This window comes from Zea mays, chromosome 6 (assembly GCF_902167145.1).
Source record: "Zea mays cultivar B73 chromosome 6, Zm-B73-REFERENCE-NAM-5.0, whole genome shotgun sequence".
In the NCBI taxonomy this organism is placed as follows: Eukaryota; Viridiplantae; Streptophyta; class Magnoliopsida; order Poales; family Poaceae; genus Zea; species Zea mays.
Window position 1 is genome coordinate 146,089,756 of NC_050101.1, and position 12,361 is coordinate 146,102,116.

The following is a 12,361-nucleotide window of genomic DNA, read 5'->3' on the forward strand; positions in this document are numbered from 1 at the left end:
CCTCGCTCTTTTTCTCGAACAAAGTTTGGCTTCTCTCAGATATTGTAAATTGACATGGCTCTGTTCGCAGGAAGAAATCTATGATGAAACAGATGAGTATGTTAATGTACATAACAAGTAAGTATTTCACTAATTTCTGCTTATTCTGAATAGCTAATCTAAATCTATGTTGCGCTAAGAATTTAGGCTCCTTCCACTGCATAGCTGTGCTATCAGGTACTACGAGCCCTGCTGGCAAGGTGGAACTGCGCTGTGCGGCATTCAACTTCTCCTCTGCTAACCACCGCTGATCCAGCTCTCCTCTCCAGCTTCTGCGTTGTGCGGCGTTCAGCAACTGTGCTGTGTGGCTGCCGGTCTCACAGACTGCATCCCTCATCGGCGTCCTCGCGCTCGCACGCCGGCCCTCCTCAGCGTACACGCTCTTCTCTGTTGTGCTGTGCCGCCACGCTATCACGATGAGGAAACCATACATAGGGAAGAGAGGGCGGTGGTTACCGGTGAGAAGACAGCGGGGAGAGTGGCCGTCGTCGCTGCGCTGTGCCACCACGCTATCACTTCGCGCCGCCACGCCGTCACTTGGCGGCGGCGTCTCCTCGCCTCGTTTGTCGCCAGCGTTGCCCCCGTTTCACCCAGATTGGATCCCTTGGTAGCACACCTAGATTCGTACCGGGCCATGGTGTTCAGAAAAACTCCAAACGGAGTCCTTCTCATTTTTTGATTTAGGTCCAAACGAGCAGGATTTAGAGAAGTGGCCAAATTTCAATCCGGGTCATTTTTTCCACCTGGAACCAGATCTAGAATGGACCAAACCAAAACTCCCAAAACCCGACCCGACACGTCAAACGGGGAGACAGGACCAACCCGACCCGAACTATGCACTGGTTGGGTACGGGCCATGCTAAATGCCCCACGACCCAACCTTGACTCGACCCGATGTTTGAACAGGTCTAGCCCGTGCCTTCCTGTTTGACATGCCGGGTCGGGTTTTTGGTCGAAAATCACGGCCCGTACCTGAATCGATAATTATTGCGGGTAAAAAATTATGGTCTGTATCTGCCCGTTGTATTGGTCGGGTCTGGTTGGGCCGAGTTTTTTTGGGCGGGTCGTGTTAGGTGGCCCAAGATCAAGTCTAGAAGACAAAGAGCCAAATAGGCTGGATTCAAGTGGTTCACTAAAAATTGGTCACGGATGGATCTGAATCTGAAATAAAAACTAGTGGTCCATTGAAGGTTGTTCGCTTTGGCCAGGATTGTTGTTGCTCGAGTTTCGGTCACGATAGCTGTTGCCCAATTTCGTCCTCTGCCAACGCTCGTCAAGTTGGATCGAGAGGTCAGCATACTTGGATTCGTACCAGACTGTGGTAGAAGGAAAAACTCCAAACCGTATCACTCTTGTTTTTTGATTCAGGTTCAAACAAACATCTTTTGGACAAACGACGTAATTCCTAACCAGATCATTTTATTCTATCCGGAACAAAGGCTGGAATGGACCAAACCGACCGAACCGAACGAGGCCTTAAAAGAGTTCCATGTTAGCAAGAGAGGCATCAACAATTCAACACAAAATTCAAGGTCTAAAAATAAGCACCATATTTTAAGATAATCAAAACACCTTATAAAGGGAAATTTGGATCCATACCGTTAAAAGATCACCACTTTGGATCCATACCATTACTATCTCACTTACATGTGGGTCCACATGAGTCAATGATATGTGGGGTCTATGGTATATATCTAAAGTTTGGATCTTTTAATGGTATAGATCCAATTGTTCCCCTTATAAAATACTACCAAAATAACCATGACCGGTCGGATATAACAAGACAGGATTAAACCTATATATTTTTCACGACTAACAAAAAGATAACAATTCGCGATAATTAAAACATTATCTACGCGGTGATATAGTAAAACTAGGTAACTGGCAGGCCAGCAAGGCAGCAACACTAAACAGAGCTAGGGCCAGCCGTTGGCGTTTGAAAAGCCCCGAAGCGGCAGTCGCACTGGCCGCCCGTATGGCTCAGATTCACATCGATTCCGACATCCCAACCGTCCTTGCCCCTCCGCTCCGTGCTTCTTCAGTTCTTCCTCTCTGTCACCCAGTCACCCTACCCCGTTCGTTGGCCTCCGCTGCGAAATTTAAAACCTCCCAAGCAGAGCGACGCCCAGAGAAGCCAAGACCCTATTTCCCCATATTATTAATAAAATTGGCTTTGGTGGAAAAAAGCCTTCCCTTTTGGCCTGCGCAATTCGAGATTCCGGAGGACCACGGCGGCGGCCGGATCGGGGTGGCGGCGCGGTTCGGTCGCCGCTGAGCGGAGCTGATGCGCCGCGCCTCCTGTGAGGTGAGACTTCTTTTATGCGCTCCCCTTCTCGCCTGCTCTGCTGCCTCGATCTGGTTGCGCCCAAAGCCCACCGGCGGCGCAGCGCTGTACCTGGCTTCCCGTTCGGCGCGGCAGCGGAAGAGGTGGCGTGGTTGGGGGTGACCGCTGCGTTCATTCTGCAGCCGCTCGAGAGGAAGCAGCCGTGGTCCGTGGAGATGGGTTTGTCGTGGCGGGTTTGTGGGTGAGTGTGGCCTGTGGGGTTGCGCAATGGCGGTAGCGCCGGTGGTGCGCCAGCAGAGCCTTACAGAGGGATTGATTTCCTGTGAGGACTGGGACTGAGAGGATGTGGGGGTATTTTGAAAGACTATATATTTGTTCTTCCTTTGTAGATGTTTATCTTTTTATAGTCTGCGTTCTAGAATTCTCAAATCTAGCCAAATTTTACTCGGATTTGTTAATTTCTCACTGTAAAAAATTGATATCTTGTGGTTAAATTTGAGGGCATGTCTATCATGGCAAAATCACGATGCATCACTGTATCTTCATAGTTGTGTATTTCTGTATTATAATTTCGACTATTTGTTATTTTGTTTACATGATTCAATTTTGTTCCCTTCCCCCCTCTTGGCAGACAATGGCCACTTCTCCCCAAGCGAAAAAAATCTGCTAGAAGACCTTAGAGGGTTTTAACATTGGGATGGATATTTGGGCCCTTACCTTGCTTTAAGTGGAGATTCAGTTTTCTGTTTTCACTTAATATGACAACTGAAGAGCGAAAGACTTTGAAGGGCACAGAGTCTTCAGCTCCTTCTGTTCCTCCTGATGGAGGAGTCAGCAAGGAACCTCAAAAAGGGGGGAGATTATCCAATGGGTGAATTTCTATCCGCTTAATGGAACCACTCATCAGGTTTTACGTTATGCATATTCCTTCTTAATTCTTATACATGTTTGTTTATCTCTGGCTTCAGGAGGACAACTGGTCCAGCACGCCGCTCATCCAAGGGCAACTGGACTCTAGAAGAGGTAAAGTTGGCACTCTGGTTTCCTAAATTCGTTAATAGCATGCATTTTCAGTACAACATTTGAATAATGAAGTAAATAATCTATCTTAGGTAGCTTTGTTGAATGCTATGCTAAACATCCATTCTCAATAAGATAGTCTTTTTTCTCTACATAGCAAAAGATAAATATCATACAGATATATAACTTTTCAGTTTTCACCATACTCTCTTCTACTGTAGTTGATACTATAGTTAATAGTAGGCAGGGATTGATTCTCTTGCTGCATTTATTTTCATTTGCATCAAACATTACATACAGTAACACTGTTCAGTGACATGCCTACATCAGCACCAAAGATTTATTTGATGGCAATGTTCTTTTTATATGCTAAGCATTGCATGATGAAACCGTGTCAAAGATGGCCTTATCTGTGATTAGATCATATTTTGCCTATCTACTGGTGTGGTTTGATGGGCACAACTACTCAATTGTAGGATGACATACTTCGCAAAGCTGTTGAAACCTACAAGGGAAAAAATTGGAAAAAGATAGGTACATTCTTTAGCTAATACAAAGTTCATATGTTCTCTGTTCTCAATTTATGTAGCACAGGCTGTTGATTTCTTTTTGAAGCATCATATATCCAGATATAAACTGACCATATACAATGATACTTACTTATTTTGCTTGCTAACATGCATCTTGTTTTCTTGCGATTTGCATTACAAGTCTTGATCTAAAAAATGTAGTGTTGTATTATGGAATGTAGTACCACCTTTTTTTAGAACTGTCAACTTAGTTTGATGCACTAGCTCGAAGCTAAAACTTTAGCACCAAATAAAGGCCTAAATAGATGTGGCTATCTTGTTAATGTTTATGATGTAATAATTTGAATATGTTAGATAAATAATTGCCCCTGATGCTCATAAATTGTGCACATGCTACATACCTTTATTTTTATTTCGTTGTTATCGCATAACTCTGTTTTATCACGTATATACTTCAAGAAATTGAAATTAGGTGCACAAAACATTATTTGAATCTTGTGGTTGTATCATTTCTGCTCATGTCAATGACTGTACATCGTTCTTAATTGCTTACAATAATGTCACTCGGTTATTTTCATGCTACTATTCCATCCTTTTCCCCTTGCTTATCAATGAGAATCTTTATGTGAAACTAATGCTTGATGAACTACTTCCTTTTCCGCAGCTGAATGTTTTCCAGGTAGGACTGATGTTCAATGTTTGCATAGATGGCAGAAGGTTTTGAACCCTGAGCTTGTTAAAGGGCCTTGGTCGAAAGAAGTAAGTTCTACATTTTTCTGTTTGGTACTTTGGTGTTTATTTCATTTTCTTGAAACAAACTGATGTCATTTAGGCTATTTTACTGAATTATATAATATGCCACATGATTATTTTATTATTTTTCAGGAAGATGAGATCATTACTCAGATGGTAAATAAACTTGGGCCAAAGAAATGGTCGACCATTGCCCAAGCTCTTCCTGGACGTATTGGAAAGCAATGTCGGGAAAGGTATGCCATGAAAGATATTTGTAGTAGTGTTACATGATGACATCAAGTGCTGGGCAAATATTTATTAATTTGTGGTTTGGCTTCTATGGAAAATAGGAGTCATGATTTTGTGCATTTGATCGGAGTACCACATTAACTAGAGGAAACTTTGGTTTTTCAAAATTACAAAACAATACTAAGTGTAACTATTGTTGTCTACTCGTCTCATGATGATTACTATGCAGATAAATTCTCTGAAGTCTGAACAGTAACTGATGAAATATATTCATTTGCATATACACTCAAACTAATGCACTAATAGTCTTATTGATATTGTATTCATTTTATGTGCAATTACTCTTGAAATGAATTGTGATTGCTTTGAGATGTTTGATGTATTAAATATCATGAAATGGCATGCCTATAATTTGTTTCTCCGTGGGTTTGGTTTGGGGCATGTGTAATGCAAACTGTTAGTTAGCTGCAAACATGCAAACCACATTAATTTGAAGATAACTACTGATGTGAAACATTTCGATGTGACATCTTCATTTAGATGGCACAACCATCTTAATCCTGGGATCAATAAGGACGCATGGACACAAGACGAGGAAATCAGGCTCATCCATGCTCATCAAACTTATGGAAACAAATGGGCTGAATTGACAAAGTTTTTACCAGGAAGGTACATATTCTTTCTTTCCCCAGCGTCTTTTAAACTAACAAGAGTAATAGATAATGTCAAATGGAAAAACATAGTCTTCTATGCATTAGTGATATTCCATTGCAGTATGACATATATATCGCATTGTAACATCCTGATATATTTTTCGGTTACTAATTAAAATGTGCATCACTAAATCAGCCTGTTAGAAAATATTGAGCTATATTAGAATACAGAGAAATTGATGAGTAAGTATGTATATTATCCTATCAGGACAGACAATGCAATTAAAAATCATTGGCACAGCTCGGTGAAGAAGAAAGTTGATTCATACAGATCATCTGGTTTACTGGCTCAATCCCAGGGCTTCACACCTGTTGAATACACTGCTGGTGGTTTAAATGTTGATTCTTCATCTGCAATAACCAATCAAATTAGCGAAGGCAGTGGTTTTAATGTTTTTCGGGAGGCTGAAGATTCGATGGAGTTAAGTCAGTCTTCGTTTGCCAAGGGTTCTTGCTCTCAGGAGGAGCAAAATGATGTGACTTTGGGATCTCATTTGCATGTGCATGAATCTTTGTGTCCAGATGGTTCCACTAATGATGGCAATGGTGCTTCTGGTTTACCTGACATTCATCACCGCTTATGCACTTCTGACATGGATCAAGATAAACACTTGCAGGAAGGAATGGATTTGGATAAACACTTGCAGCATGAATTCTCTCAAGGAACGGATTTGCATCTTGATGTAGATGAAGTGCCAAACAACTTTGTGATAAAAGGTAGCCAGTCATCTAATGAGCTTGCAGTTCAATTTCATGACACAGAGATTATGAATAGTTCAAAAAATGATGGAGTGTCTTTGGTACCACATGCTATAACACCATGTGTTCCCATCTTACCTAGTGTTTCTGGATGTGTGCATAACATAAATGTGATATACGAAATGGGCATAAAAAATGATAATTGTTTCCAATCTGAAAAGTGCCAGGATATTTCCATTCAATCAGGTGCATACTCGTCTGAAGCTGCAGGCAGCTTTTTAGCACCACTTTACCCATTGCAGACATCTGAACCAGCAATAATGATGGGTGGCCCTGTGTACTATCAGAGTTCTGTAATGTCATTACCACCAGGCTTTATTTCTTCTGATGGTGCTTCTAATGCATCTGGTGTCAAATCTGAGACAAGTTACTATCCTGTTTCTCGCCAAAATTTGGAGATTAAAACTTGCCACAATGCTTCTGGTGATCCTGAACAAAATTCATATATTAGCAGCGAAGATGACAGAAACAAGACTTCTGAACCTATGGGCAGAATATCAGAATCTGAAAAGAAACAGCAAGTTGATGTTGAACAATCATGTTTGGAGCCTGCAGCCTGCATTGGAAAGGAAGCATTATCTAGTCATGGTGACACCATATTAAGTAAAAAGGAGGATGCTGGAGCTCTATGCTATGAACCTCCTTGCTTTCGGAGTTTTGAATTTCCCTTTGTCAGCTGTGAGCTTGTAAACTCCAGCGATCTCCCAGAATATAGTCCTCTTGGCATTCGAGAGTTGATGAGGACATCCTTGAACTTCCCTACCCCAGTAAGATTGTGGGGCTCCCCTACTAGGGATGGTAGCCCTGATGCTGTGCTAAAGAATGCTGCCAAAAGATTCATGTGCACCCCGTCCATAATGAAAAAAAGGCACAGAGATCTTTTATCTCCAGTTTCTGATATAAGAACTGACAAGAAACCAAATACTGAAAGGGATTTTATGAGCTCAGGCATATCCTCTACAAGAGTTGGGAAATCTTGCATGGATAGCGCTGATGATTCAGCTGATTTAGTTTCACCGAAAGAGAGTGCATTTCAAAAGAAGCTGAAGCTTTGTCACGAAAACAAAGAAAATTTGAATGAAATTGCTGATCAAGGAGAAAATGAAGCCAATGCAAAGGTAAACAATTTGGCTGAAGGCAAGGGATGTTTTTCTGTGAAACTGTGATTGTACAAACAGTTTACTACGCACTTTCAATCTATTATTAGTTATTTTTTATACTCAATAATTATTTGTTCATGGATAAAAACACTAAAAATATTTGGCTCATGGAGTGGTGGATCTCCTTTATTGGAAGTGCACATTGCCTATCAATAACAACATAGCGGGGACATTTTGGACCTTTGTTCTCCTTAATATAATGATGCAGTGATGCACAACTCTGGGGATTTTTCATTAAAAACAGTCATTCATTACGATAATGTTATGTTCCCACAGTCCAAGCTCCCAAAATTATGGGAGAGTTCAGTCCATTCTTCATCGTATTAGGCACCAAGGTAATAGCAGATTGCCACCAATCATCAAAAGAAGGCTGAATATGAGTTGTGTTTTTGGAATTTAGCCAGAGCCAAATGCTTTAGCCTGCTCATAGACCCGGGCTGAAGCTCTATTGGTTTGTGTGTGTTTATGTTTGTGTTGTTTGCGGGTGCCCTTTTTTTGTATTTTTCTTTCTCTTATTAATGAAATGATACGCAGCTCTCCTGCATGTTCGAGAAAAAAACTCTCATGCGTGTTCGAGAGAAAAAATCACTCTTTACAGAAAAACAGGTTTCCAAGGAAACTAGAAATGTAAAGGATCATATAATGCCTGGGGGAGGGGGGGGGCACGCGGAGGGTTCCAGGGTTTTGATCATATAAGGGAAACTAGAAATATAGGTTTCCAGGGTCTTGATTGTTGCATGAAGGGTGGGTTGGTGCAAAAAGTTCACTTATTAGTAATAAAGTTTATAGAATGAAATGCAGTTAATCTTACTCTTCAAATGTAGTTTGCATTGTCTTTGCACTTATCTTGTTCTTCTATATATGTTCTGGTTCAGCATTCTTCAGGGATTCTTACTCCGAGCAGTGTTGACAACCATAATACACATAAGCATGGTCCAAATTTTCGAATTCAGGAGCTAAATACCACTGTACAGGCTTTGTCTAACTCTAAAGACATAATATTTTCTAGATCAAAGCCATCAGAACATGTTGAAAAATCTGCAGCCTGCATTGATGCAGATTACGAGTATTTGAACATGTAAGTTGGAATGTTGTATGCACTTCTACTCTTTACTTAGCGAGGAATTTCCATGTAAGTTTGTTTCACAAATCCTTAAACCGTGCTGTTGGTATATATAGCTGGTAGATGTAAATCAACCATCAAATTAATGCCCTTTAAAATTATGTTTAATTTTCTGGGATACTAGCAAGAAACCATGTGGTTCTCCCCAGTAGAGCAAAAACTGCTTGGTACTTTTTCTCCAAAATTTATACAACGTGCATTGAGTTGGGACTTGGGAGAATATTCTCTTATCACATTACTGTTTAACCTCGTATAAATTCTAAAGAGTGCTTCATGGTTTTAAGACAACTAAAGTCACAATTACATCATGATCCAGTCAGCTATTAGTTCTGGGAAGGTACTCTATTTTAAAATGTTGTCCTGAAGATCTTAGATTTCATTATTTACATTTCAACTATAACCCGTTGATCTGTGGTTAAATAATGATGGTACAGCAAATTTTAGAATTCTTTCAGTTAATGGTACTTGTATTATTAACTTAATTATGGACCCATGTTTCACAGAGCCATTGACACAGTAAAAATGCACTATTCCTTTCCAACTATCCTGTGACAATGTACATTATCCATGATAGTATGAGTACAGCCTTCATAACTCTGCATAGGTACAATCATGATTCTGATTAGCTGTTATTACCAGATTGGCTGATACTCCAGGTATTAAAAGAGGCTTAGAATCTCCTTCTGCCTGGAAGTCTCCTGTGTTCACACCATTCCAGGTAATTATTTTATTTGGAGAGTTTTTGGACTAGGTTTTTCCCCTTAGGATTTCCAATTCTCCAGGGTTTCATTCAAATATTCTCTTGCTAATCATTGTTAGGCACTTAGGCTCAATTTTCATGGCAAGCAAAATGCCAATACTTGTAGGAAATTTTTGGTATCTTCTTTTTTGGGTGCTTTTTATTCTAGTGATGCTAATTTCATATGGATCAGAGAAAGGATTCACTGTCTGGATTATTAATTGTGTCTTAAAAGTATTATTATTCGTCACATTAAGCAGACTGCTTTTTATTTTGTTCTGTTCTTTTAGGATGCATACTTCATGAGCCCAGCAAGCAGAGCTTTTGATGCCTTAGGATTGGTGAAGCAGATTAATGAGCAGAGTGCTTCTGCTGTGGAGGAAGCACATGAAGTTCTGGCAAATGGAAGCCCATGGAAACAACATAACAAGGAAAACTCTGACAAAGAAAATATAGAAAATACAGCTTTGAAGCATGAGCATGTCACAAGCAAACCTCCATCGATACTCATGGTATGTAAAGCTTCCTACTGAAACTCCCTATTTTTTTTATCGAAAGCGCAGGGGAACTGCGCCTTAAATTATATTAAGAAGAGGAAAAAGGTCTATAGTAGACCAGGCTTACAACATTTAACTCCTTACGGAGGCCAGTACCGCACATAAGTGAAAGAGTCTAAGAAAGCCAGACTCAAAAAACTACTAAAATAGAAACAGTAGGGTTCAGCCATTTGTCAAAGAAGTTGCCAAGAAGGAGAGACCCTTGGCCCCAGCTAATTCCCAAAGTCTTCTCTCATCATCAGCCTGCCGAAGGATAGAGGGGAGACTGGGAGTCTGTCCATCAAACACACATCTGTTGCGGTGATTCCAGATCGTCCAGGCCCCCAAAGAGATCAGCGGACTCAGACCTTTCTTGACCATTCCTTGAACTGTTTCAGAAGCTATCTGCCACCATTCCAGGAAGGAAGTCAGGCCCGGTTGTGGAGCCAAGTTATCCAACCCGAACTTTCTGAACAGATTATACCAGAAAATCCTTGCAAACACACATGAGACCAGCAGGTGGTTAATAGTTTCAGGTTCTTGATCACACAGTGGACAACTGCTAGGATGATTGAGCCCCCTTTTTGCTAATATGTCAGCAGTCCAGCACCTGTTATGGGCCACCAGCCAGAGGAAGAAACGACATTTTGATGGAGCCCAAGTTTTCCAAACCCGCTTATAATGTCCAAATGTACAGGATCCCAGGAAGAGACCCTTGTAAGCTGCCTTCGCTGAATATTTTCCATCTGGGGCTATACTAAAGATGTGTCTATCTTCAATGAGAGGGTGCAGCTCAAAACCAGAGAGACAGTCCCAGAGCTTAAAGTAATCTGCCAGAACTCCAACAGTAAGACCACCTCTAATATCATAAATCCATCTGTTGTTTAACAAGGCCTCATGAACCGTTCTACTTTTTGCTATCCTCTTTGGGATTATAAAAAATAGGCTAGGGGCAATGATCGAGATGCTTTTACCCTGCAACCAGTTATCGGACCAGAAGAGGGTACTATGTCCATTACCTACCATCGAGACAAGGACTTTACTGAAGAACGCTCTGACTTTACTTGGAACCTGAATAGGAAGCCCTGTCCAAGGTCTTCTAGAGTCGGTTTTTTGTAGCCACAGCCATCGCATCCGGAGGGCCCATCCAAGTTCCGGTAGACTAGAGATACCCAGTCCACCAAGCTGAAGTGGGCGACACACCTTGCCCCAAGCCACCAAACAGTGTCCCCCTTTAGCTTCTTTTCTTCCTCTCCAAAGAAAGCCCTTTCTTATTTTATCTATAGCATCAACCGCCCAGTGGGGTATATCAATTGCCATTGCCAGATACACAGTCATACCTGTGAGTACATGTTGCACTAGTATTCTCCTGCCTGCTCTGGTCATCAAATCAGCTTTCCAATTAGGAAGTTGGTCAGCAAACTTATCAACATACGGCTGGAAATGTTGCTTGGACAGCTTATGCAAGGATAGAGGAAGTCTCATTATTGCCAAATTAAAGTTCTCAGAATATAGCATTGCTATTAGTTGTGTCTTTCTCGTGTTTCCTTGTATTCCCTTTAGTTTCACATCCTGTAATTGAATACACCATCTCATAGATGGTTGCATCCAAATCTGAGTCGGAGGTATGGAGCAAACGAGGCATTTCATTCTGCAGTCATTGACTTTTTGTAAAAAGCGAATTTTTATTCCTGCCTCTACACTATGCACTCAGCCTAGTTCCAGTCTCCGGCTGTTAGAAATAAGCAACAAGGATTATGGATGCTAATGCAAATTCTCAGTGGCAAACTGGCAATAATCTAAGCCTATCAGTAGACATCAGTTTTGCATGGAACATCAAATTCTAGTGGACATATCAATTAGATCAGTTGGGTAATTCATGTGGCCTATGATACCTGAACTTATGTGGAGGATGAATGAAATTGACATTTTGAGGAAATGGAAAACCAAGTGGCTTGTAAGTAACTGATTGAAACAGAAAGCCTCAAATCTCAATGAGGGATCATCTTCTTTGTTTATATTCAAAATCTTTTTGATTTATTCTGCAGGTAGAGGCACGGGTGCTCGATTTCAATGAATGCTCCACACCTGTGAGGAAGAAAGACGATAAGAAAGTGGAAATAGTTTTAGGAGGACCTGCAACATCCCCTGTTACTTCCTCGCATCTTTGGATAAATATGCGGTAGCCCTTTGAGGTGGGTGGGCGTGGGGATGCTTCGCCTATGCTGTTCAGTATGTACATGTCTGTTATTCCCATAATTTCCACCGTTTTGAAATACACATTCCAATTAGTACTTTATTCTTTGTGCTTGGTACCCTAAATGTCAATTCTAAATGGAAATACATTTTTTTGTAGTGTTAAGATTTGTAATGTGTCATTTGATTATGTTAAATATTAAACAAGGCAATATATTTAAATTCAGAGTATATTATGAAATTTTCTCGTAGGTGTGTACAAGTTTTGGTTAGATGTA

General features: G+C 40.9%; 1 protein-coding gene across 6 annotated transcripts in view; it reads left to right on the forward strand.

Annotated features, from left to right (window-relative positions):
- Window positions 1–1,975: 1,975 nt before the first annotated feature.
- The window catches only part of LOC103630174 (Putative MYB DNA-binding domain superfamily protein), a 33,449-nt gene continuing 23,063 nt past the window's right edge, over window positions 1,976–12,361 (forward strand). For 2 of the 6 annotated variants that reach the window (XM_008651258.4, XM_008651257.3), the window contains exons 1-11: window positions 1,976–2,344; window positions 2,955–3,194; window positions 3,292–3,346; window positions 3,820–3,877; window positions 4,538–4,632; window positions 4,759–4,862; window positions 5,398–5,526; window positions 5,779–7,447; window positions 8,365–8,567; window positions 9,252–9,330; window positions 9,642–9,863. In XM_008651258.4, coding sequence (XP_008649480.1) covers window positions 3,082–3,194; window positions 3,292–3,346; window positions 3,820–3,877; window positions 4,538–4,632; window positions 4,759–4,862; window positions 5,398–5,526; window positions 5,779–7,447; window positions 8,365–8,567; window positions 9,252–9,330; window positions 9,642–9,863 — 2,727 coding nt within the window. In that variant the 5' untranslated portion in view covers window positions 1,976–2,344; window positions 2,955–3,081. Of the gene's footprint in view, window positions 2,345–2,954; window positions 3,195–3,291; window positions 3,347–3,819; window positions 3,878–4,537; window positions 4,633–4,758; window positions 4,863–5,397; window positions 5,527–5,778; window positions 7,448–8,364; window positions 8,568–9,251; window positions 9,331–9,641; window positions 9,864–11,601; window positions 11,845–11,935; window positions 12,325–12,361 lie in introns of those variants that run through there. The other 4 variants (XR_004850348.1, XR_554895.4, XM_008651256.4 and 1 more) reach the window with 4 other exon arrangements.